Source organism: Chiloscyllium plagiosum, unplaced genomic scaffold (assembly GCF_037043375.1).
Source record: "Chiloscyllium plagiosum isolate Xiang-an unplaced genomic scaffold, Cpla_swu_hap1 HiC_scaffold_10, whole genome shotgun sequence".
NCBI classification, from domain to species: domain Eukaryota; kingdom Metazoa; phylum Chordata; class Chondrichthyes; order Orectolobiformes; family Hemiscylliidae; genus Chiloscyllium; species Chiloscyllium plagiosum.
Window position 1 is genome coordinate 101,982,880 of NW_028270148.1, and position 27,928 is coordinate 102,010,807.

The 27,928-nt window shown below is 41.9% G+C and overlaps 1 protein-coding gene and 1 long non-coding RNA gene across 11 annotated transcripts in view; one reads left to right on the plus strand and one right to left on the minus strand.

Annotated features, from left to right (window-relative positions):
- The window catches only part of rin2b (Ras and Rab interactor 2b), a 164,586-nt gene that overhangs the window by 107,724 nt on the left and 28,934 nt on the right, over positions 1-27,928 (plus strand). For all 10 annotated transcript variants that reach the window (XM_043696521.2, XM_043696520.2, XM_087991609.1 and 7 more), the window contains 2 exons: positions 10,510-10,702; positions 20,126-20,237. In XM_043696521.2, the coding sequence (XP_043552456.2) occupies positions 10,510-10,702; positions 20,126-20,237 (305 nt within the window). The remainder of the gene's footprint in view (positions 1-10,509; positions 10,703-20,125; positions 20,238-27,928) is intronic.
- LOC122553053 (uncharacterized) lies at positions 3-26,693 on the minus strand. The gene is made up of 3 exons (XR_006312604.2): positions 26,505-26,693; positions 13,345-13,450; positions 3-245 (listed from the first exon to the last, which is right to left on the minus strand). It is a non-coding gene; the product is annotated as an uncharacterized LOC122553053 (long non-coding RNA).

Here is a 27,928-nt window from a genome sequence, read left to right on the forward strand (position 1 = left end):
TTTTTTTGTTCCTGTAAATCTTTTCCTTCGTGACCACATGGTTCTTTCTGCAGATGTAGGCAACTCAGCCTTTCAAGTTAGGTAGGATTGTGGGCTGCATATTCAGAGACCCTTTTTCTGCTGAGTCTCCAGATGCCTTTCTGTGCTGGCATTCCTCCTTTCAAGGGGGTTCTTACACAGTTAGAACTTCTCAGTTTGTTTTTCTTGAATAGCATCCTGTTCAAGTTGGTCAAGTTTCTCGCTCTCTGGAAAAATAAAAAAGTCATGAACTGCATGTTAAATTTTCTTTTCTATTACTAACGTTGCATGTGTCATTATCTCTGACTGGGATCTTTATCAGGTATTTCTCAATCATAGAAGCTTTGGATTGCTTTATTGTACTGTTTTAGTGGCCAATTGACACCAATATCTTCATAATAAAGTATGTATCATGTTGGCTCTTGTTTTTGTCTGCGTTTCTCAGCCATCTCGCTCAATTTAAGGATGGCTTATTTTTTAATAAGTCATAGGATCATTCAGTGGTATGATTGCACAGAAGAGACCATTAGGCCCTTTGTTCCCATGCTGGCTGTTTAAGGGCTGCCTTTTTCTAGTCCTGCAGGGGCGCACTTAAAGGTAGAAACTTGAAGGATTCCACAGAAGTTGACATCAGGCCACTGAGCTGATGTAGTTGTACCTCTGGGCAATCATCCCTGACAGAGGCTAACCACACAGTCTGGATAATTAAAGGCCTGTTAGTGAACTGACTGGAAAAAGCGCTGATGGCAGACAGACCCTTGGACTTGCTCGGTCTCCTGCACTACCTCCACCCAGGGGGAGCTGCAGCCATGAGTGACTGCTGCTGCCGACTATGCCGGGAAGAGGGATTCACCATTTATTACATTCAATTGAAAGCTTTTTTTTTTGGAGGTTGTATTTAGAGTCATAGAGATGTACAGCACGAAACAGACCCTTCAATCCAACTCGTCCATGCCAAACAGATATCCTAACCTAATTTAGTCCCATTTGCCAGCACTTGGCTCATATCCCTCTAACCCTTCCTATTTTATATACCCATTCCAGATGCCTTTTAAATGTAATGGTACCAGCCTCCATCACTTCCTCTGGCTTCTATGAAGCTGCCCTCCTGCTCTGCCTCTAACAGGGACAGTGCCTGGTGTTTGAGAGTTCTGATAAGGTCTGCAATCTCTTTCAGTGGACTGCAAACCCAAAATGTGTTGCTGGAAAAGCGCAGCAGGTCAGGCAGCATCCAGGGAACAGGAGAATCGACGTTTCGGGCATAAGCCCTTCTTCAGGAATTCGGGCTTATGCCTGAAACGTCGATTCTCCTGTTCCCTGGATGCTGCCTGACCTGCTGCGCTTTTCCAGCAACACATTTTCAGCTCTGATCTCCAGCATCTGCAGACCTCACTTTCTCCTGCAAACCCAAAAGGCAGCCTCTTAATTGCTCATCATGGGGTAGAGCTCACCGACAGGAATCCCAACAGTTGGAGCAGGGCTGAGACCAGAAATAGTTCTGGCACGAGCCCACAGCACACAGATAGAAGATTCTGCCTAGAGTAAGCAATCCAATTACTCTTACTCCCAGATCATAACTTGTTACATGTATTAAAACAAAACGTCGAAAGGAACAACATTTGAAGTCAGAGAGCAGCTTCATTTAAAAATGACAAATTAAGCAGTAACTTGCTGGATTCAAAATTCATCAAAGATTGTTGCTTTCAGTGATCAAAATGGACCAAAGAGCTATGGATTGAAAGTAGTGACTACAGAGGGATTTGAATTGCAAGAACTCTAGGAATGGATCAATTGTTTTATCAAAATGATATCCCATTCAGTAGGAATATGACGTAGTATAATATCGCCATTGGCTTGAAGGTAGAAGGTAGTGGTGGAGGGTTGCTTTTTGGACTGGAAGCCTGTGACCAGTGATGTGCTGCAAGGATTAGTGCTGCTTCCATTGCTTTTTGTCCCTTTACATAAATGATTTGGATGTGAACACAGGACATATATGTAAGCTTGCAGATGACACCAAAATTGGTGGTGTAGTGGATGGCAAAGAAGGTTACCTCAGAGTACACCAGGAGCTTGATCAGATGGGCTGATTGGCTGAGGAGTGGAGATGGAGTTTAATCTAGATAAATATGGGGCACTACATTTTGGTAGGGCAAATCAGGGCGGTACTTATACACAGTTAACAGATCCTGGGGAGTGTTGCTGAACAAAGAAATGTTGAAGTGGAAGTTCGTAGCGCCTTGAAAGTGAAGTCGCAGGTAGACAGGTTAGTGAAGAAGGCATTTGGTATGCTTGCCTTTATTGGTTAGTACATTGAGTATAGGTGTTGGCAGGTCATGTTGCACCTGTACAGGACATTGGTTAGACCACTTTTGGAATATTGCATTCAATTCTGGTCTCCCTGCTATAGTAAGAATGTTGTGAAACTTGGGAAGCTTCAGAAAAGAGTTACAAAGATGTTGCCAGGGTTGGAGGGTTTGAGCTATAGGGAGAAGCTGAACAGACTGGGGCTATTTTCCCTGGAAAGGCAGAGGCTGAGCTGTATCTTTATAGAAATTTATAAAATCATGAGGGTCATGGACAAGGTGAATAGCCAAGGTCTTTCGTCAAGAGTCCAAAAGTAGAGGAGAAACTGAGGACTGCAGATGCTGAAGATCAGAGCTGAAAATGTGTTGCTGGAAAAGCGCAGCAGGTCAGGCAGCATCCAAGGAGCAGGAGAATCGACGTTTCAGGCATAAACCCTTCTTCAGGAATGGAGAGGTCAGGAAGAAGATTGCAGGTTAGGAAGGCGATGCTGAGTTCGAGGGATTTGACTGAGACAAGGTGGGGGGAGGGGAGATGAGGAAACTGGAGAAATCTGAGTTCATCCCTTGTGGTTGGAGGGTTCCCAGGCGGAAGATGAGGCGCTCTTCCTCCAACCGTCGTGTTGTGGTCTGGCGATGGAGGAGTCCAAAGACCTGCATATCCTTGGTGGAGTGGGAGGGGGAGTTGAAGTGTTGAGCCACAGGTTGGTTGGGTTGGTTGGTCCGGGTGTCCCAGAGGTGTTCTCTGAAACGTTTCGCAAGTAGGTGGCCTGTCTCCCCAATATAGAGGAGGCCACATCGGCCTTTTGTAATGTGATGAGAAGGTTGTGTGTTTGTCCCTTTTGGTGTGAGCACTCCCAGCACAGGCCAGCTTTGAAATATTGAAAAGTCAACAAAATCTCTGCTGTTTCTGCTGGGGATTATTTGATCGTGGGATGTGGGTGTTGCTGGCTGGATTGGCATTTATTGCTAATTCCTAATTGGCCCTTGCTCTGATTGGCTTGTTAGGGCCATTTCAGAGAGCTGTTCAGAGTCAACTACATTACTGAGAGTCTGGAGTCAAATGTAGACCAGAAGGGAAAGGATGCCGGATTTCCTTCTCCAAAGGACATTAGTGAAGCAGATGGGTTTTTATAACAATCGACAATCATTACATGTTTGCCATTAAACCAGCTTTTAAATTTCAATTTTTTAAAAAATTCCAATCTCACCATCTGCCATAGTATCCCCATAGAATTAACCTGGGATTCTGGATTACTAGTCCAGTAACGTACCCACTATGCCTCTGGCTCCCACCGTAAAATATAAATGCAATTTTTTTTTCTTTTAACCAGTTATTTTCTGCTCTGCTTTCAGAGCAATTAAAATGCCAGACATAATTGAAATGATGCAATACAGAGGATTGCTTTATAAAAAATGCAGTTCCTTGGAAAAGATGGTAATTTTCACTTCTGCCTGATTGTACTCGAATTTTGGATGAGTGTTGAAATAAATATCTCCTAAGGTCTGTCAGCTAACATTGCTTCTTCATTTAACAAACCCCAGAAAAAACAAGTTATTCATCTCAATGCTGTTTCTGGGACATTCCTGCCATAGTATTGCTGTTGCACTTTCAAGTCAGTGCACCTCAAAAGTAATTGAGTAATAGAAGAAACTTGCATAACAAATTCAGTCATTGAATATTTAATGCCTTGAAATAAGGCACTAAATGATTTAAATGGTAAAAGCCTTGGTGCTATATTTCAATGGCTTTTACTTCCATGAAGTTGAAACCTTTTATCAGTTGCAACATGTGGACAGCTCACAACCAATGGAAAGCCATTGCAATGAAGCTATTAAGTTCAAGTGTTTTCCCTACTGTTAAACAGAAATGCAAACAAACAAGGAAGAACATTTTTATACCATTTGTATGAAAATATTCACCCCAGTGAATTTCACCCAAAATCTCTTTCCTGTTCAAGGGAAATTCCTAGTTACAATGAACCTGAATGCTTCACCTTCTCTTCATATGAAATCGAAATGTGTAAGTGATGCAGCCATGTAGAGTGGCCTCTCACCACAAGGCATTACTTGGGCACATTTAACCAGTTGTTGATTTAGACCTTTTACAACATCGGTAAAAACAGTATGACTAAATAGCTTTGTATTAATTGGCACGATCAGTAATACAGGATATGCACTCATTCTAGCCTTATTGATGAAAGAAAAATTTCACTCGCCAAAGAAACAAACAACTTGTCCTGCGACGGAAGTTCATAAACCACCTGGTATTTGTTACCATCAAGCTACCACCAACTTAGAGGGTCGTGGCTGCAGCATGACATGGACTAGATTTGTATATTGATGGATACAGGACAATTAGGAAAGACTGGTAGCAAGGCAAATGTGGAATAGTGGCTCTGTTGATTAAAATTATCACACAGAGAAGGATGGTTTAAATTCAGGAGAGCAGGATGTAGAAACAGTTTGACTAGAGATTACAAATGATAAAGGCAAGAAGTAACTTGCAGGAGTGGTGTACATGCTGCCTAACAATAACCATAAGGTACAGTGGAGCTTAAAGGAAGAAATGATGGGAGCTAGAGAGAAGGTTGTGGTGATTATCATGTGGGACTTTAATCACATAGACTGATTTATTTCCTTAGAACATATGTTTTAGCAACAACTAAAGAACAAGCTATACAGAAGAACTTCGATTATCCGAATGAGATGGGCAGGCAGTGTTTCATTTGGATAATTGATTATTTGGATAATCAATTTGACTTTAAATAAATGAAGCCATACTGATCTAACACTGCTCTATCAGAGAGTTTGTTTAAATCTATAATTTTGATGAGTCTGCTATTTAAACAAACTAATCTTTGCACTCTGCAAGTTAAACTGAGAAGGACTAAACCCTTACCATCACATAAATATATGAAATCCCAGCATTAAAACAAGGTCACGGACCGCTTTACAATCTCAAGAGCATTTGTCAGTTTCCAATTAACTCAATGTCGCGATAGAAAGACAGAAGCACTGCCTCGCGCATGTGTTTACTTTCTTTGCCATTTTTTCCATGAATGGCCCGGTAAAGTGACGGGAATAAAGCACTCACTTTTACAAAGAGCTGTGTAACTAACCCTTACATTAAAAATATCCAGAATTGCTGTTGCTTGAGGTGTTTGGGTTTCTTTGTCTTAGGCAGTGTTTTCACATGTTCTTCAGTACAGGTAATCCGAATCCACTTACCTCTTTGATGCAATGTTTTTATAGGACCTTGAGACCTTATTTGGATAATCCGAAATTCTGATATTTGATATTCGGATCATCAAGGTTCCACTGTAGACATGGTCTTGATAGGATTAATTAATGACCACATAGTGAAGACGCCCTGGGAAGCAGTGATCATCATTTGCTTGATCTCATATACAGTTTGAGTGTGAAAAGAATGGGTTTGAAACCAATATCATTAACCTAGATAAGGGTAAATATTTTGGTATGAAAGCAAAACCAGCAAAAGTAAACTGATAATTTAGAGTAAGGAACAAGGCAATAGGGACACGGTGGTAGAGATTTAAGAGATATTTCAGACTGCATGGAATAAATGCATTTCAATGAGAGAGAACATTTCCAAGAGAACTATTGTAGTTAACAAAAATAGTATTAAGAGAAACAATTTAATTATGTAAAGATGTGGGGAGGCAGTGGCCTGGTGGTATTATCACTCGACTATTAATCCAGAAACCCAGAATAATGTTCTGGGGACCGGGTTCGAATCCTGTTATGGCAGATGGTGGAATTTGAATTCAATAAAAAAAATCTGGAATTGAGAGTCGATTGATGACCATGAAACCATTGTCAATTGTCAGAAAAACCGATCTAGTTCACTAATGTCCTTATAGGAAGGAAATCTGCAATCCTTACCTGGTCTGGCCTACATGTATGTCCAGACCCACAGTAATATGGTTGCCTCTCAGCTGCCCTCTGAAATGGCCTAGCAGACCACTCAGTTGTATCAATCGCTAGAAAGTCGCAACAAAGAAATGAATTCGTACGGACCACCTGGCATCGAACTTGGATCAAGAAAAGACAATGGCAAAAACACGAAATTGCTCTGTTGACCAGGCAAAATCCTCCTTACCAACATCTGGGGGCTAGTGCAGAAATTGAGAGAGCTGTCTCACAGACTAGTCAAACAATAGCCTGACATAGTCATTCTTACAGAATCGTACCTGACAGATAACACCCCAGACATCACCACTATCATCCCACTGATAGGACAAATCCAGCAGAGGTGGCAGCACAGTGGTATATGGTCGGGAAGGAGTTGCCCTGGGAGTCCTTGACATTGATTCCAGACCCCAGGAAGTCTCATGGCTTCAGGTTAAACATGGGTAAGGAAACCTCTTACTGGTTATCACATACTGTCCTCCTTCAGCTGATGAATCAGTACTCCTCCATGATGAATCAGTACTCCACCTTGGAGGAAGCACTGAGGGTGAAAAATGTACTCTGGGTGGGGTATTTCAATGTTCACCTCCAAGAGTGACTCAGCAACAGCATTACTGATTGAGCTGGACGGGTCCTAAAGGAGATAACGGCTTGACTGGGTCTGCAGAAAGTGATGAAGGAACCAACAAGAGGAAAAAAACATACTTTAACTCATCCTTCCGAATCTGCCGGCTGCAGAAGCGTCTGTCCACGACCGTATCGGTAAATGTGACCACCGCACTGTCTTTGTGGAGACTAAGTTCTGCCTTCACATTGGGAATAACCTCCATCTTGTTCAGTGGCACTATCACCGTGCTAAATGAACTAATCCAGCAGCTCAAGACTGGGCATCCGTGAGGCGCTGTCAGCCATCAGTGGCAACAAAACTGTACTCCTGCACAATCTGCAACCTCATGGCCCAGCATATCCCCCATGCAACCATTACCACCCAGTCAAGGAATCAACCCAGGTTCAATGGAGAATACAGGAGGGCATGCCAGGAGCAGCATCAAGCATACCTAAAAATGAGGTGCCAATCTGGTGAAGTTACCAAACAGGACTACTTGCGTACCAAATGGCATAAACAGCAAGTGATAGACAGATCTAAGCAATCCCACAACTAACGGATCGGATCTAAGCTCTGCGGTCGTGAATGTTAGCAGACAATTAAACAACTCACTGGAGGAGGAAGCTCCGCAAGTATCCCCATCTTCAATAATGGAGGAGCCCAGCACATCAGTGTAAAAGATAAGGCTGATGCATTCGCAACAATCTTCAGTCAGAAGTGTCGTGTAGATGATTTGTCTCGGGCTCTTCCAATGGTATTACAGATACCAGTCTCCATCCAATTCAATTCAGTCCAAGTGATATCAAGAAACGGCTGGAGGCACTGGATACTGCAAAGGTAATGAGCCTTGATAACATTCCAGCAATAGTACTGAAACCTTGTGCTCCAGAACTTATCGCTCCCCTTGCCAAGCATCTATCCAGCAATGTGGAAAATTGCCCAGGTATGTCCTGTACACACAAAGCAGGACAAATCCAACCTAGCCACTAAGCACCCAATCAGTCAACTCCCGACCATCAGTAAAGTGATGGAAGGTGTCATCAACAGTGTTATCGAGCAGCACCTGCTCAGTGACACCCAGTTTGGATTTTGCCAGGTTAACTCAGCTCCTGACCTCATTACAGCCTTGGTTCAAACATTGACAAAACAGCTGAATTCCATGTGAGGGGAGAGTGACAGCCCTTGACATCAAGGCCGCATTTGACTGAGTGTGGCATCAAGGAGCCCTGGCAAAACGGGATTCAATGGGTATCAGGGGGAAACACTCCGCTGGTTAGAGTCATACCTGGCACAAAGGAAGATGGTTGTGGTTGTGGAGGGTCAGTCTTCTCAGCTCCAGGACATCTCTGCAAGAGTCCCTCAGAGTAGTGTCCTAGGCCCAACAATCTTCAGCTGCTTCATTAATGACCTTCCCTCTGTCATAAAGTCAGAAGTGGGGACGTTTGCCAATGAATGCACAATGTTCAGCATCACTCGCGACTCCTCAGATACTGAAGCAGTCCGTGCTCAAATGCAACAAAATCTGGACAATATCTAGACGTGGGCTGACAAGTGGCAAGTAACATTTGCACCACACAAATGCCAGACAATGACCATCACCAATGAGAGGCACTGTAACCACCACCCCTAGACATTCAATGGTGTTACCATCACTGAATCCCCCACTATCAACATCCTTGGTGTTGCCATTGACCAGAAACTCAACTGGACTCACCACAAAAATACAGCAGCTACAATAGCAGGTCAGAGACTAGGGATACTGCACTGAGTAACTCACTTCCTTATACCCCAAAGCCTGTCCGCCATCTACAAGGCACAAGTCAGGAGTGTGGTGGAAAACTCCCCACTTGCCTGGATGGGTGCAGCTCCAACAGCACTCAAGAAGCTTGACAACATCCAGGACAAAGCAGCCCACTTGATTGGCACCACATCCATAAACATTCAGTCCCTCCACCCCTGGTACTCAGTGGCAGCAGTGTGTACATCTACAAGATGCACTGCAGAAATTCACCAAAGATCCTTAGACAGCACTTTCCAAACCCACGACCACTTCCACCTCGAAGGACAAGAGCAGCAGGTACTTGGGAACACCACCACCTGCAAGTTCCCCTCCAAGCCACTCACCATCCTGATGTTGGAAGTATTCCGCCGTTCCTTCACAGTCGTTGGGTCAAAATCCTGGAATTCCCTCCCTACCGGCATTGTGGGTCAACCCACAGCAAGTGGGCTGCAGCGATTCCAGAAGGCAGCTCACCACCACCTTCTCAAGGGGCAATTATAAATGGCCAGCCAGTAATGCCCAAGTCTCACAAATGAATAGAAAATGTCATTAAAATTGAACAGTATTTGAAAATCAGCAAAGAATGACTTCTAAAAAGGAGAAAAATTAGAGTACAAGTGAAAGTTATAAAGACAGACAAGAAAAGTTCCTACTCATACTTAGAGAATTAACAAAGTAAGCATTGATCACGTAGAAAATGTGTCTGGGCAATTCGTAATGGAGGTAGCAGATGAATAAACTCATATTTTGCATCATTCTTAACTACAGTGGATACAAATTACATCTCAGAAAGAGAAAGTAAGGTGGAACTCAAGAAAATTACAATCACCAGGGAAACGGTACTTGGGAATTTATTAGGCCTCCAGGTCTTTCACATTCAAACCTAGTCTTGATAGTTATGGGTTTAATTTCTTTTTGTTATTTTTGTTTAAAGAACAGCATCTAGGAGTATAAGTTCTAATTGATTTTTTTCCTGTCTTTAGTTCAGGGACACACGAACTCAATTATGGATCTTCGTCACCATCCTGTATAGACACCAGTTAATTGACAGCAATGGGAATTTGTTGCTCCTTCATTGTATATGGCAGGCTGCATGCTAACTTAACTCGGAATAGTTCTCAATTCTCCTGCCGATCAAGATGTTCAGTATGTTTTCCTTATGTGCTGCATACAGACCTGCATCAGGAACCTGTGATCTGGTAGATTAGAAAATCTAATTGCATTTTAAAAGTAATGTGCAAGAAACAGCAGTCAGCAGATTCCTTGTCCCTCAAAACTGTGGTACCTGGTTATTTCTAATTTTCAGTCCTTTGGCTGCTTATGAACAGAATACTCACCAGGAATTCATTTAAATAAAATTGAATATTCAACCTTGATCCAAAAGGTTGACTTGCTGGCAATCCTGTGGGTCAAGATTTAATACACTAATCTCCTCCCTCATTTTCCCATAGTCTAAAAATATGCTGAACATTTATGAGTAGATTATTAATAATTATGATATTTAAAAATTATTCACCCTTAACTCCCACCATGTCCTAGAGTTTAGCCTTGGTTTCACTGGATCCAAAATTGCATTGTGTTAAATCAAGTATAGGTTTCACTACTACCAAGTACAATGTATGAGGGTTATTTTGAACATAAATATTTATGAAATTCACTGGGGATATTGGCTTTTATGCCAATCTGTAAGGTTATGGAGAAACAACTCTTCTTCTGTTTCAGGCTGTCTCATCCTCCACCATGTACAATCAGGTTGTGTGGCTGCATCCTCTGAAGGTGGTCTGCTGATGGAAGATATTTATAAAATGATGGTGAAGATAAAGTGCTCTACTTGCCTAAAGGTTACTCATTATTTGCATCTTGTTGAGCAGAGCACATGGGGATATGGATTATGACTATCAGAAAGAAGAAGCTGCTAAGTGCTGGATGAGGGATTCTGGCTATGAAAGCTTCTTATGTAACCTCAGCATCTTCGATCGGCTTCTACACACCCATCCAGTCTGGCTACATCTCAGTCTGAGTGATGAGGATGCTCTGCGTATTCTGCAGCCCGAGGATGCTGGGGTAAGTTGTTAACCTGACTCTTTTTTTCAACAATAGGTTACATATCTATTACAATTGTGAAACGACATGCATTATCCTACACCTGATTGAAGATGACAAATGCTGGAGATCACAGAGGGTAAGATCCATGGAGAGGGAACAGGCCAGCTTTTCCAGTATAAGTGACTCTTCATCAGAGCTAAAGTAAAGTTTAAGGAGTGGGGAACAGCATTTATGCTATAGTTTGGGGGGGGGGGGTGGGGGGTGGGGGGGGGGGCGCTGGGTGTTGGGTGCCGGTGGAGAAAAGATGTTGATAGTGCGGCTTAAGTGATCGGATGGTGAGAATGGCAGAATAATGAGGTGTCTCCTGCCAGTTCTGAAAGGACAGTCAGTGGGATGGGGAGGAGGGGAGAAAGGAAATGATAACAAGCTGAAAGAAAGGGCAACATGTTCACAGTTTAAAGGTGTTGAACTCCATATTATATCCACAAGGCTGTAAAGTGCCTAGTCCGAAGATGAGATGTTGTTCCTCCAGTTTGTGCTGAGATTATGAACACTTCTTCCCTTACTTTCAGCTTGTTATTATGTCCTCCCCTCCCCCCATCCCACTTACTATCCTTTGAAGTCCGGCAGGAGACACACCATTGTTCAGCCATTCTCACATTCTGATCACTTAAACTGAACTATCAATATCCTTTCTCCACCAGCACCCTACACCCACTGCGCCCAACACCCCCACACCATAGTATAAATGCTGTCCCCTCCACACTTTACTTCAGCTCTGATGAAACGTCATCTAGGCTCGAAATGTTAGCTTCCTCACTCTCCATAGATGCTGTCTGACCCACTATGACCTCCTCCAGCATTTGTTGTCTTCAGTACAGATTCCAATATCTGCAGTAATTTGTTCCTACTACACCTGAATGTTTGTTTAGTTCAAAGATTTCCTCGGGGGGAAAAGTACTGCTGCTCAAATATCCAACTTCCAATCGAAAATATGTGTCACCAGTATGCTACTTTTCAAACAGAATTCAATTTAAATTTAGTTAAAAAAAATTAAGGATCTTTGAAGTTGTAATGATTGTAATGTGGTAAAAACAATGACTGCAGATGCTGGAAACCAGATTCTGGATCAGAGGTGCTGGGCTTTTGCCCGAAACGTCGATTTTGCCTGTCCTCGGATTTTGCCTGTCCTCGGATTTTGCCTGTCCTCCTATGATTGTAATGTGGTCAACTCGGAGATCTCGTAGAATATGAGTTCCCTGATTGGGGCTGTTAATCGGGTTCAATCAGGGGGCCCTGGCTGACAGATTAAGAACAGGAGTGTCAGATATCCTGTTCATTCTGAGAGCTGGCTCAGAGGGAGCTGGATCAGTGTCAAGAACACTCCATGTGTAAATAAAGGGAAAGTAGGTGATGTGATACTGACCTCTGTGGAGTTATTTCAGAAGTGTGACTGACCTTCAACTTTGAGTTTAGTTGGGAACATAGTGTTAAAATAAGATGCTGAGAATTGATTTGTGTGCTTAATCTCTGTAAGCTTAACCTTTGTCTTGTAGCTGTGGTAGTGAATAGAAATTCATTTTAAGTAAAAAAAAATCAACATTCAACAAGACCCAATCTCTTATATATCCGATAAGCATTCTCTTTAGTCTAATGCAGGTTGGCATTCCCAGTGGCCACCTTTTCCTCATGTTTTGTTCATCTATTCGAAATTGGCCACCTTCTCCCTAGAAGCCAATAAAAATATTACTGTTCTTTCCCAGTGGTGCCCAACTGTAAACTCCATTGGCTCCCACAGTCTCCACCCTGTAATCTCCCTTTCCCCTCATATTCCCATTGCTGTACAACTTTGTGTTTACCGCTCCAATCACTGGTTTCTGCCTATGCACTGTGCTAATACATTCCTGGTCAGAACTGTTGTGGACATCCCTTTGGCAAATATAATTGCAGTACTGTATCCCTGATAGTGTCCTGTCTTTCTGACTTTAGTGCATCTACATCCTATTGTTGTTGTGAGCTGGCTCAGGCCATAGGTACATGGCAGAGGTGGTGAAATGAAGATAGACTCTCTTTCAGTTCTATCTTTTCATCCTTTAAACTATTCAAAATGGGACAGGATTGTGGCGACAGGGGAAGTTTTTCACTGTATTTTACTGTATTATTCACTGTAAAATACAAGTGACAATTAGTCATCATTCATTCTGTCCTTGGCAGCTTTTATGAACTCTCCATCCTTCAAATAATTCCATTGTAATCCTTGTCCTTATTGACACGTTCACATTTCTTCTTAAATTTTGACCGTCTGTATTCCCTGGTCCACCTGCAGTTGCTGTCTTGTATTGTCTTCCTGAAGACCCTCTCCTCCTCTCTGCTTTGGAAAGCATCTGAAGAGTACCTCTCATAACCATAGCCTTTAACCTATTTCTACTGAGGTCACTGTACACTTTTACATTTGTATAGTGCCTTGTGTTTTTTTTAAACCATGTTAAATATGTTAGTTGACTTTGTTGCAGTTTTGAGATGAGGTGCGAGCATAGCAGGGGAATGAGGATCAGGAGATGAGCCACCTCGCTTCGTAAAATTATTTTTTATAAATTGCTGAATCACTTTTCAGATAAATACTCAAGAGTGCTGTTACATGTTTAGCTCATAGAAATTACCTTTGGTATTTCCTTGCAAAATCTGGCCGTGGAATATCAAATCTCTTTGTTCAAATGTTGCAGAAATGTGTCATCAAGTTCTTGTGGTTAATCTGAAATTTCACATCTGTAATTAAAAGAAAGAAAGAGTTGTGTCTGCTTTTTCATTGTGGCAAATTGGTATTTAACTATGGTGTAATATATGCAAGTCACTTGTTCTTGGATTTCTTTATGAAGTTACTTTTTAAGAAGTAAGGTTTTTTCCAAACTTTCTTTTGTTAATTTAAAATGTATTCACTTTAACTGCTTTAAACTTGGTGTCAACAAAACAAAGAGGGGACAGTGATATAACCATAATGAAGAGCATCAATAAAATCATAGCAGATGATAACCACAGGAGTTCAAGTCAATGACTAAAGATAGTACGAAGTAATAAAGGATGACAACAGATAAATAGGTGATGATGATCTGGAAAGAAATTGAAGAAAATGAATGTAGGATATTCTTCCCTCTGAAAGGTGGCAAAAATCAATACAATTGGAAGTCGTCCAATCTAATTGTTTTCTTCAAGAAATATGACTGGAGAGTGATAAATCCGGTCTATTCTTTAGATTAGATTAGATTAGATTACTTACAGTGTGGAAACAGGCCCTTCGACCCAACAAGTCCACACCGCCCCGCCAAAGCGGAAACCACCCAGACCCATTCCCCTACATTTACCCCTTCACCTAACACTACGGGCAATTTAGCATGGCCAATTCACCTAACCTGCACATTTTTGGTTTGTGGGAGGAAACCGGAGCACCCGGAGGAAACCCACGCAGACACGGGGAGAATGTGCAAACTCCACACAGAGAGTCACCTGGGGTCGGAATTGAACCTGGGTCTCTGGCGCTGTGAGGCAGCAGTACTAACCGCTGTGCCACCATGCCACCCACGGTAAACAGGTAAAGCAGGGTGTGCAACCTGTTTATATTAATCATTCAGTGAAAGACATGGGCGGCACGGTGGCACAGTGGTTAGCACTGCTGCCTCACAGTGCCAGAGACCCGGGTTCAATTCCCGCCTCAGGTGACTCTCTGTGTGGAGTTTGCACATTCTCCCCGTGTCTGCGTGGCTTTCCTCCAGGTGCTCCGGTTTCCTCCCACAGTCCAAAAATGTGCAGGTTAGGTGAATTGGCCATGGCCCGTAGTGTTAGGTGAAGGGATAAATGTAGGGGAATGGGTCTGGGTGTGTTGCCCTTCGGCAGGTCGGTGTGGACTTGGGCCGAAGGGTCTGTTTCCACACTGTAAGTAATCTAATCTAAAAAAGAATGTGAGTACAAAGTTCATAAATCAAGGAAGTTTAGAACTTGGGAAAAAAAAACACAGTTCTGGATATGCTGGAGACCTGAAATAAAAATAAAGTGCTTTAGAAACCGAGTCATCTGGCAGTGTCAGTGAAATGAGAAACAAAGTCAACATTTCATTTCAAAACGTCACTTCTTCAAAATTGAAGGGGGGCTATGAAAGGTGTTTTTTAATTATGTTGACAAAGGGGGAGGAAGAGCAAATGGAACAGCTAGCAAGGGGTGCCAGAGTAAAAGGGAAAAGGAGTACTAATGGTAGTTGAGGAGAAATCTAGATGCAGAATAGATGTTAATAGCAGAAAGTAGGCCTCTGTTGAGAAAAAACATGACACTTGAGTTGGGGGTAACCAAAATCGAGGACTTTGTTTATGGTCTGAAGTTGTTTGAATGCAATGTTGAGTCATGAAGGCTATAAAGTACCTAATTGCATGCTTTTCCTCCTGCTTTCATTGGGTTTCACTGGAGCCATTCAGCAAACCTCAAACAGAAATTTAGCACGAGAGCAAGATGGTGTATTGGAATGGAAAGCGACTGTAAGATCAGGGTCATTCTTACAGGCAGGGGGGCGCCTGAGGAAGTAGCAGGGGCTCCAAAAGTTTGTGCTTTCAAATAAACTTGTTGGACTATAACCCAATGTTGTGTGATTTTTGACATTGTTCCACTAAGTGATCACCCACTCTGCATTCTATCTTGCCACTGAAGAAGAGACCGCATTGTGAGCAGCAGGTGCACTAGACTAAATTGAAGGGTGTACAAGAAAATTGATGTTTCACCTGGAAGGTGTGTTTGTGGCCTTGGAAATGGAGGACAGAGGAACTTTGAGTTCAAGAAGAGTTTCGGAACTGGTAGAAGTTAGAGAAATAAGGAAGGGAAAAACCATTAAGAAATTTGAAGAAGAGAATAAGAATTTTCAATGGCAGGGGGATGGAAGACCATGGGTCAATATAGCTTGTTGCGGACATGAATGAGAGACTTTGTTTTGGAAAACTTACGGGCAGCACATACAATTTTTTAAATTGGAAACATTATACTTCATAGTCTTGCCATTTCTAAATTCTTTATCAAATGGATCCAATTACAACACTTAACACTATTAATAGTTAACCTGGAGCTTTCCACCAAACTGAATATGTCAACATGGACTGCCATCATCTTGTTACTTGTGTTTTTCTGCTCATGTTTGTTGGTAAACATCAACTGGATCCAAACACCCCATACAATGCATGGCAACATCAGGTCATAAGTCATTATTGCTCAGCTAACTTGGAGTGCATATAACATGGGATCATTATTCTAGGAGTCAAGTAAAAGGTGAGAAGACTCTAAGTGGCAGAACTTGGATAGCAATATAAATATTGTCACATCTTTTGATTTATGGAATCATGAAATTTTAAAGCATTAATGGGCCCAATTTAGTTCACTACGTGGTGCATTTGTTCCCTTGAGTGACGAATCCACTCTGCCATTCCTTCACAAGCCTTTGTCCAGTCAGCCTTATCTAATCCTTCCTCAAACTTCATTTTTAAAGTGATTATTGTTTCTAGCAGGCTTTAAATATCCCGAGTATGGTCTACTTAAAACTCTTTCTATTTGTTCATTTGATGCTGATCTTAGTTGTTGCCTTCCAAGTACTACGTCACCAACCACTAAGTTTTTTTCCTTAATGTTTATCTTATAAAAGCTACTCGTAGTTTCGAGCAAATGACCTCTCTGTTCTAGTGAAGAGTCTTAGTTTCTCAGATCCCTGCCCCCCAAAAAAATAGGTTTTAATCCAGCCTCTTTTTAGAAATGAGAAGGCAAATGGATATATCAATTTCTGAATCCTTAATTCTGCCTGATCTTTTGAAACTTTAGCAATTTGGTGATTCCCCCCCCCCCCCCCCCACATCTTGTACACAGTAGGATCTCTGAGGAAGAGTCATCTAGACTTCAAACGTTAGCATGCTGTCTGACCCACTGTGATCACCAGCATTTCTTGTTTTTAGCTGAAAAATGTGTTGCTGGAAAAGCGCAGCAGGTCAGGCAGCATCCAAGGAGCAGGAGAATCGACGTTTCAGGCATAAGCCCTTCTTCCTGAAGGGCTGCGCTTTTCCAGCAACACATTTTTCAGCTCTGATCTCCAGCATCTGCAGTTCTCACTTTCTCCTATTTGTTGTTGTTAGTTTGTCTTATAACTAGCTGCATTAAATTTCGTCCAATAACTATTTGCCCGACCCTTCAATGAATGATCTCACTGCCTGTTGTATTTTAACAGTTGTGATGCTGTGTCCTGTATATCAGAGTGTAGGTCACTTTTATGCCTATATACTGAGAAGAGAGGTAATGTGAACATTGACCCCTGAGGCTAGCCTTGTTTATAGGGCTGCCAAGCATCCATTGCCCGCTCATCTGTTTTCTATCCACACTGTCACATACCTGTCAACATCATGCACCTTAATGTTATGAACCGGCTCCTTGTTCTCCAACCTGCCTGGTGCTTTTTAAAAATCCAAAACACGTGACCTGCTCTAAACTCTGTCACGAAGAAAGTTTGTTATCCCCTCAGAGGACTGTTAAGATTGTACAAATTTTGGCCTTTTATAAAGTTTTGCTGGTTGTCCAAAATTAAACTTTGCTTTTGTAGGTGGTTAAATTATATCGTGTTTTACAGCTGTCAGAAGCCTAGCTATTACCAGTGTTAGGCTGACAGATCTAAAGTGAGTTGTTTAGTTGTTTTTGAACCTATGAAAGCAGTTCGACATACCAAAAATAAGAGGATAACTCTAGGGGCTAATCATAGTAAAGAAATCAAGGTAATTGATATTTGTAGAGAAAAAATTTTGCAAATACACAAGGAACTGAACTCTGACAAATCTCCAGGACCCGATGGCCAACATCCTACAGTTCGAAAAGAGATGGTTGTAGAGAGAGTGGTTGTGCTGGCTATGATTTCCCCAAGTGTCCTCAGTTCTAGAACGGTCACAGCAGACTAGAATATGACTGAAATGTCATAGTGCTAATCTGAAGAGGAATTGTGAGGAAGCTAGCAATTACAGGCCAATTAGTCTGACAACAGTTTTGGGGAAAATATTGGAATCTATTATTAAAGAAAAGCAAGAGACTTAGACAATCGTAATCTGAACAAAGACAGTGTGGTTCTATGAACGAGAGATCATGTTTGACAAATTTTGTTAGGGCTTTTGCGGATGCAACTGTTGAGTAGATAAAAGGAGATGTGGTATACTGTTATTTCTGAAAGACATTTGATAAGGTGCCACACAAAAGGTTAATATGTACAATGGGTGCTCATTGAGTTCAGGGTAATACACTGATATTCATAATGATTGGATATTTAACAGGAAGAAAACAGTAGGGATATACGGGACATTTTCTGCTTGACAGGCTGTGACTGATGCATTACTGCAATGATCAGTGCTTGCATATTGGGTACTTGGAATCTATACTCATGACTTGAACACAGTGATAGACAATATTGAATCTATGTTTGCTGACAATGCAAAGCTAGCTTTGGAATGCGGAGAATGCAACGTGGTTGTACGGACAAGTTAATTGCTTGGGCTACATGATGATAAATGTAGTATAATATGGGAACTATGAACTAATTCACTTTTGGAGTAAGAAATAATAAAGGTCCTGACTTTTGTTCCCAGTTTGGGTGCATGCAGAGGCAGGAGGATTCCCAGCTCTGTGAACTTGACCTTTAAAAGTGGCCAGCTGCATTGCTCACTTTCATCCAGGTGTTGTGGGATGGATTGGAGTTGGGATAGGCCACTCAGGAATACCAATTGGAGCAAGCTACCAAATGCCAAGGTGCACTGAGAAGTCTACCATCAGTCCCTAGTGCTGTGTCCAAAATCTGGCATAAAAGAATAAAATATAAAACATTCCTCAGCTCTTATCCCTTACCCCCACAAACCCTCTCTTAACCCATCTATTAAAAATCCATAGCTTTACCCTTCCTACCCCTCCTTTGCCTATTATGTCAACTCACTTAGCACCTAAGCACAAAGGAAATAAGGGTCTGTATTAGAAACAACACTCTCTCTCCATTGAGAAAAGCGCACTCATTCATTCAAATAAAACATGGTTTGACACTCCTTGACAAGTTTGACACTTCTTGTGGTCTTTGTGAGTTTGACTCTGACATCTTTACAGTTCCAAAGGTTTTGTGCCCAGTCTTCTCCACAAGTCACAAATCCAAAAGATGCCTGATACCTGGCATCTCCCCCGTCCTCCCCATCCATGCAGTCTCCCTCCTAATTCCTCACCCATACACATACCCCTCTCTCATGCCCATCAAGGGTATCTGACCACTTTTTCATAGTGGTACCTTCCCGACCACCACACCAGGGACACGTGATACCCCCCCACCTCTGCCCCCCCAAAACGTGGTCTCCCAGGATCACACTCACAGGGGCATCTTACCTCTTTCAAAGGATTACCTTGTCTATCCAAATGAATCCACAAAGTTCAGACCTGCTCTTAACACATCTAATGTACACACTGTAGATTCCACTGTACCAGAATGTATATCACACTTCATTGGAGGAAGCTAACTACAGGTATACCCCTCCCCAACCCCCATCTGAAAGTAGAGTGTTCTGATGAAACCTTTCATAAGCTGAAATGGCATAAAGCGAAGAAGCATTAATTTATATGGGAAAAATTTCACCTTTTCTCATAAAAGTGAACATCCTCTTCGGATTTCTTTCCATTAGTGAAAACAGGTACTAATGTAGGTCTTTCATAAAAGTTGTGGCCTAAAGTGAACTTTTGAAAAGCGGGGGATACCTGTATTTGAATGGATAGCTGCCTCTTTAAAAGGCACGTGCATAAACCACAGTCTGACTTCACCCCCCATCCCCAGGAAATAGCTATGTTTTGGGTCAGGACTTACAATTTTAGGTCACTTCTGTTATTTTTGAGAAGGAGATTATTTTTGAGGTGTGAATGTGTAATTGTTGATGTGCAGAGGTACCTCACTGTACTTTTTTTTATCAAGCAACATGAAAATAGCACTCAGGTATAACAGGCAATAATAAAAGTACAGGGATACTAACCTTTGTTGCAAAGGAATGGAGAACAAGAATAAATGAATCTTGCTACAATTGTACAGAGTGTTGGTGAGATCACACAACTGGAGTACTGAATGCAGTTTGTTCGCCTTATTTAATTGCAATGAAGGAGGTAGAATAATGGTTTGTCATATTGATTCCCAGGCTGACGTACTGATGAGAGACTGTGTTAATTGGGCCAACATTATCTGGAATTTTGAAGAATAAGGGTGAAACATTGAAATATAAATAACTTTGAAAGGGCTTGATAAGGTCAACAAACTCTTGTCGGGGTAGCTAGAAGTAAATGGAGGAGCAGGTGTGAAGGGCTGAATGGTCTATTCCTGATCCTCACATTGTATTATGTTCAACCTCACACAGTGCCTTTTTATAATAACAGATCTTCCTCGTCCGGAGATCATGCAGGACACAGAAGAAAATTATATCAATGCGTTTGCCTGAGTCAGGGTCTCGCTTTGTTCAAGATTTTCCAATAAAGGAGAGCCAGTATAGTAAGTACACTCCAATTTATTCTAATATCTTTGAAAGTATGGTCAAAATGTAAGATATTGTCATCAAAAGATGCACGTGAAGTACTGTGAAAATGTTCTTTTTCTGTATTGTGGCTTTTTGGAAATGTAATCATCTTTCATTGTTAAAATATTTGATTTTCTATCAAGAATGTGCAACACAGAAACAGGACATTACTCCAACCAATTGATATCGGCTTATAATGCTCCACTCCAACCTCTTTTAGTCTTTCCTCATCTAATTCTATCAGCATAATCAGCGTCCCTGATATGTTTAATCTAGATCCCACTTTAATGTACCTTTACTATTTTTCTGAGTTAGTCCTTGATATAGTGAATTCCACTCTATCACCGTGGTCTTATTAACAAGAATTGCTATCTATTACAGGTAAATTGCTACAATCATGAGCCATCAGCATATGACTGTACTAATTAAAACCCAGTCCTCTTATACACTTCTCTTTACATAAAACACAGGCATTGGGGCAAAAAAGGGGTGTTAAGAATGGAAGGAAAGCAGGGACAACATTTACTGGTGCTTTATATGGTGCTGTGAAGTGGCATGAAATACTGATGGATCTGCTCCTGTAACATAAAGGATGAGACATCGGTCACATAGAACTGAAGAGTCCAATTCCCTTTTGGCTTTCTTGGTGACTATTCTGTTTATGACTTCTGATGCAGCTCGCTCTCACAGGTAGATGAACTCTGTGTCTGTTTTATCAAATCCTTTCATAACTTTTAAGATTTCCATTAGATTATTGCTCAGCCTTCTCCCTTCAAGCAAGAAAGAAATCATCCTGTCTGTCCTCTCCTGTTTGGTGTAAACTCATCATTTTGTTATCAGTTTCCTAAATGGAGGCTTATCTATCCCACACTATCTCATCCCTGAAGTGGCTCCATGTTGCCCCAGCAACCAGATGCTTCACAATCGATCTGTCTAATATTGTAATACAGATTTAAGAGCAACAGGAGAAGAAAGATCAGGATATCTGGAGAATGCCATTTTAGTTTCCTGACTGTGGATGAGTTGGTGGCTTGCTCAATCAGGTTAAGCTCTACATGTTCCCAGTGTAAAGACTGTGCCTTTTCATTCTTCCATACTTTTATCAGGGGACTGGAAAGAGAAAAGTGCTGTTTTAATGACCAAGGAGTGGCTGGGGGATTGCTGCATCGTCTGACACTCATTGTAAAAGGATTTACACAGCTTCTTGTTCGAAAGCTGGTTAAAGTGTAGTTGCAGGAAAACTGGAACTGAAGTGTTGTGTACAAATGGAGTTTTGGTTGGTACAATTAGCAGATTGGTCTATGGACTAGTGAACAATTATTGATGGCAATGGTCTTCTGTTCACCAACAACAATCTGGTTCTCAGTTTAACAGCTTGTGGCTTTGTACAAGATTGACTACCACCAGCTCAGGAGCTCTCTGTCTGTCTCTGTGTTCTCTGCAGTAAAATTATCTCTAAGCCTGAAGAAAACCAGTTTATCTTTCCTCCAGTAAATGATGTAAGCTGTGACTTTTACTTTGAGTCAGAGACCTTTTTATAAGCGAACCAGCCTCTCTATGCATCTTGAAAATCAGACCCTGGAGAAGGAAGAACATGATCAACACAGGATCCATCTCAGCTGAACTTGTGGACAGAGACAAAAGAATTGCTGTCCCTGCTTTCCTTCCACCCTTAACACCCTTTTCATTTCATGCCTGAGTTTTATCTAATGTGAAGTGCAGAAGGGCATTAGAGTTTTGGTTATTAGAGTTAAATGCCGATGGGTCACAATTGTTTCCTTGTAATAGACAGTAATTCTTGCTAATTGTAATTCTTGTTCAGTTCAGAAACCTGATCTATGCTTTCTGGTTCTGAAATATATGTAAATTGAGGAATTTTGTGTACTTTTTAAAATCTTTAGCTTTTGGGTTGACTCTGGGAACAGTGGGGCCTTATTTCTAGCACACTATCCCAGTGAAATGTAACACAAGCCGGAAAGGTATTTGGCCATATATTAAGGTTTTTTTTATGGTATCTCCTCCTATTGTTCAAAAGGATAATGCCATGTGACATATGGAGATGATCTTTCAGTTTGTGATCTTCCAAGTAACATACCCTGCTGACATAGAAACATACCACAGTTCCTTCTTGATTGCTGGGTCAGAATTCAAGAACTCCCTTTCTGATAGGATTATAAGGGTGTTTTCCACACAGGGATTGCAGCAACTCATGAAGAAAGCTCACCACAATCACCACTCAGGGCAACCAGCGACGATCCATAAATGCGGCCTTTATCAGTAAAAGCTACACATCATCTCAAGAGTGAATTTTATCGAGTAATTTGTGTTTATTGACAACGTCCAGGAAACTTAGTCATGTGGCATCCAATCATCTATCACTGCTCATGTTTATCAGGCAATTGCTTGCATTTTATTTGTCCACTGTTTGCAAATGTTATTACACTTACCAGATGTGGGTGTTTCCATATCTCAACCTGAACAAACCATTTGTCTGTTTAATAGTATGATGAACAGACGTAATTAGTAGAACAGACAGCTGTATGGACAAGCAATGTAAATAAAAAATACATCTGTGATGCTTCTCCCATTATCAATCGCAAGGAATCTGCAGCAATTAAATAAATCCATCATTAATTTCAGTAATTTACAACTGTCACAGCACAGAAACAGATAAGTGAGTATTTTTAAGTGTGGTCTTACAGTAAGCCTGCACTAATGAGTAGAGTGGGTTCTTTCTTGATTATATGTTTTATTGAGATATGTCTCTTGATTAAAATTACTTAAATAAGCCATAAGTATTAAGCCAGCCTGGAGCAGTATTTTGCAGAGGAATAAGACAGTGCTATTTTCTGGGTCTGTAGATTGAAAGAAGCAAAAATGGCCTTTAGTAGAGTGATATGCTCTTGTTGGATGTGGGAGTTTAGGAAAAGATTACCGGTTACTGAGGATTATATCTGCAATAAATGCCATTGGTTGCAAATCCTATCAGATCGAATGGATCGGTTGGAGAGACAATTAGAGGCAATGAGGAATTTACAAGAGCAAGGGGATGTGATGGATGGCAGTTATAGGAAGGGAGAAAAGTTGCAGATACAGTCACGTAGATGTGTTAGCTCCAGGAAAGGTAAGAGTGTTGGCAGGAGTCTTCTGTGGCTATCCACATTTCAAACAAGTATGCTGTTCTGGAAAATGTAAGGGGTGATGGATTCTCAGGGGGACATAGCACGAACAGCCAAGTTTCTGGTATTGAGACTGGCTCTAATGCAATGAGGGGTACGCCGGGTTCCAAAACATCAATTGTGTTAGGAGACTCTCTTGTCCAAGGGACAGACAGACATTTCTGTGGCCAGCAATGAAAAATCAGAATAGTGTATTGCCTCCCTGGTGCCAGGATCAAGGATGTCTTAGAGAGGGTGCAGAATGTTCTCAAGGGGAGGGGGCCCAGCTGGAGGTCATTGTCCACATTGGAACCAATGACATAGGAAGGGAAAAGGATGTCATTCTGAAGAGAGAATATAGAGTTAGGCAGGAATTAAAAAGAGAGATCCTTGAGAGTAGTCATATCTGGATTACTCCCGGTGCTACGAGCTAGTGAGGGTAAGAATAGGAGGATAGAGTAGATGAATGCATGGTTGAGGAGCTGGTGTATGGGAGAAGAATTCACATTTTTGGATCATTGGAATCTCTTCTGGGGTAGAAGTGACCTGTACAAGAAGGACGAATTGCACCTGAATTGGAAGGGGACTAATATACTGGCAGGGAGATTTGCTAGAACTGCTTGTGAGGATTTAAACTATTAAGGTGGATGGGTGGGATCCAGGGAGATAGTGAGGAAAGAGATCGATCTGAGACAGTTGAGAAAAGAAGCAAGTCAAACAGTCAGGCTGGCAGGGACAAAGCAGCGAACAAGATAGGATTGATGAATTAAACTGCATTTATTTCAATGCAAGAGGCCTAACAGGGAGGGCAGATGAACTCAGGACATGGTTAGGAACATGGGACTGGGATATCATGACAATTACAGAAATGTGGCTCAGGGATGGACAGAATTGGCAGCTTAATGCTCCAGGAAGGGCAGAAAAGGAGGCAAGAGAGGAGGGGGGACTTGCGTTTTTGATAAGGGATAGCATTACAGCTGTATCGTGGGAGGATATTCCCAGAAATACATCCAGGGAAGTTACTTGGCTTGAACTGAGAACTAAGAAAGGGATGATCACCTTATTGGGATTGTATTATAGACTCCATAATAGTCAGATGGAAATTGAGGAACAAGTTTGTAAGGAGATCTCAGTTATCCTTAAGAATGATAGAGTGGTCATGGTAGGGGATTTTAACTTTCCAAACATAGACTAGGACTGCCATAGTGTTACGGGCTTAGGTGGAGAGGAATTTGTTGTGTGTGTGTACAGGAAAATTTTCTGATTCAGTGTGTGGATGTACCTACTAGAGAAGGTGCAAAACTTGACCTACTATTGGGAAATAAGGCAGGGCTGGTGACTGAAGCATCAGTGGGGGAGTATTTTTGGGCCAGCGACTATAATTCTATTAGTTTTAAAATCGTGGTGGAAAAGGATAGACCAGATCTAAAAGTTGAAGTTCTAAATTGGAGGAAGGCTAACTTTGACGGTATTAGGCAAGAACTTTCAAAAGCTGATTGGGGGCAGATGTTCGCAGGTAAAGGGATGGCTGGAAAATGGGAAACCTTCAAAAATGAGATAACCAGGGTCCAGAGACAATATGTTCCTCTTAGGGGGAAAGGAAAGGCTGGTAGATATAGGGAATGCTGGATGACTAAAGAAATGGAGGGTTTGGTTAAGAAAAAGAAGGAAGTATATGTCAGGTATAGACAAGATAGATCATATGACTCCTTAGAAGAATATAAAGGCAGTAGGAGTATATTTAAGAGGGAAATCAGGAGGGCAAAAAGGAGACATGAGATAGCATTGGAAAATAGAGTTAAGGAGAATCCAAAGGGTTTTTACAAATACATTGAGGACAAAAGGGTAACGAGAAAGAGAATGGGGCCCCTCAAAGATCAGCAAGATGGCCTTCGTGAGGAGCCGCAGCAGATGGGGGAGATTCTAAATGAGTATTTTGCATCAGTGTTTACTGTGGAAAAGGACATGGAAGATATAGAATGTAGGGAAATAGTGATATCTAGAAAAATTGTCCATATTACAGAGGAGGAAGTGCTGAATGTCTTGAAACACAAAAAAAGTGGATAATGATCAGGTGTACCTGAGAACTCTGTGGGAAGCTAGGGAAGTGATTTCTGGGCCCCTTGTTGAGAGATTTGTATCATCGATAGTCACAGGTGAGATGCTGGAAGACTGGAGGTTGGCTGACGTAGTGCCACTGTTTAAGAAGGGTGGTAAGGACAATCCAGGGAACTATAGACCAGTGAGCCTGATGTCGGTGGTTGGCAAGTTGTTGGAGGGAATCCTGAGGGACAGGATGTACAGGAAAGGCAAGGACTGATTAGGGATAGTCAATATGGCTTTGTGCATGGGAAATCATGTCTCACAAACTTGATTGAGTTCTTTGAAGAAGTAACAAAGAGGATTGATGAGGGCAGAGCAGTAGATGTGATCTACATGGACTTCAGTAAGGCGTTCGACAAGGTTCCCCATGGGAGACTGGTTAGCAAGGTTAGATCTCATGGAATACAGGGAGAAGTAACCGTGTGGATACAGAACTGGCTCAAAGGTAGAAGACAGAGGGTTGTGGTGGAGGGTTGTTTTTCAGACTGGAGGCCTGTGACCAGTGGAGTGCCACAAGAATCAGTGCAGGGTCCACTACTTTTCGTCATTTATAAACAGAGGAGCCTCGATTATCTGAGCGAGATGGGTGGGCACTATTTTGTTCAGATCACTGAATATTCCTTTAATTGATTCAGTGCCTTTCCTCTGGGGCTCGGAGTTTTCTGTAAAGTCTGCTCCCTGTTCAGGAGATAAGGCAGCATCACCGCGCACGAGCCCCTGCACCCCATCCACCCCACCAACCCTAACCCCATCAAACACCACCCCCCCACCCCCCATGCGGCCCCCAGTGTGACCCGCCCCCTCTCCGGGGCAGCCAGACTCGACACCAACAACAAGACTGTTGCTGCTGCTACTGCCTTTTAGGGGGTGAGTCTCCAAATAGCGCACTCACGCAACTTTTTACTGCAACTTTTTGACAGGTTCCACCTTTACCCAGTACAGGACAACGTTCTGGGGAAGGAGGGGGTTTAGGATACACACCTGTGTAGAACTCCAAGCAAAGTGTGGAAAGAGAGGGAGAGAGTGTGGGAGGTCAGTCATTTATAGATGGTGCCTGCTGTCCCATCAGTCCAGGACTGTTCTTGGCAGCACTTTTAATCACTGTAAACAAAAGATGCGATCAGTGTCGGACACACTTCTATGATTTAATGTTTCTGTCGGGACCTCTAGATCTCCTTTGGATAATCCAATTTTCGGATAATTGGTATTCGGTAAATGATTTGGATGTGAGCATAAGAAGTATAGTTAGTAAGTTAATAAGTTTGCAGATGACACCAAAATTGGAGGTGTCGTTGACAGTGAAGAAGGTTACCTCAGATTACAATGGGATCTTGACCAGATGGGCCAATGGGCTAAGAAGTGGCAGGTGTAGTTTAATTTAGATAAATGTGAGGTGCTGCATTTTGGGAAAGCAAATCATAGCAGGACTTATACACTTAATGGTAAAGTCCTAGGGAGTGCTGCTGAACAAAGGAACCTTGGAGTGCAGCTTCATAGCTCCTTGAAAGTGGAGTCACTGGTAGATAGGATAGTGAAGAAGGCATTTGGCATGCTTCCCTTTATTGGCCAGAGTATTGAGTACAGGAGTTGGGAGGTCATGTTGCGGCTGTACAGGACATTGATTAGGCCACGTTTGGAATACTGTGTGCAATTCTGATCTCCTTCCTATCAGAAGGATGTTGTGAAACTTGAAAGGATTCAGAAAAAATTTAAAAGGATGTTGCCAGGGTTGAAGGATTTGAGTTATGGGGAGAGATTGAATAGGCAAGGGCTGTTTTCCCTGGAGCATCGGAGGCTGAGGGCTGACCTTATAGAGGATTATAAAGTCATGAGGGGCAAGGATATGATAAATAGACAAAGTCTCTTCACTGGGGTGGGGGTGGGGGGGAGGAGTCCAGATCTAGAGGGCATAGGTTTAGGGTGAGAGGGGAAAGATATGAAAGAGACCTAAGGGGCACCTTTTTCACGCAGAGGATGCTACATGTATGGAATGAGCCACCAGAGGAAGTGGTGAAGGCTGGTACAATTGCAACATTTAAAAGGCATCTGGTTGGATATAAGAATAGTAAAGATTTAGAGGGATATGGACCGGGTGCTAGCAGGCGGGACAAGATTGGGTTGGGATATCTGGTCGGCATGGACAAATTGAACCAAAGGGACTGTTTCCATGCTGTACATCTCTTTGCACCATTTTATGATGACAATTCAGCGCATGTGTGATAAAAATAATAAGTAAAAATATTTTAAATCATACCTAATTTAATACATTGGTTCTAACATCCCAATACTGATGCTCAGCTGCTTTAGTGTTTTACACGTCTGAAAAAACAGTTCAATTGACATTGTGTGCCTATGTACAATGATGTATACCTGTTTGGGATTTCATTTCTTCGGAAAAAGGAGAA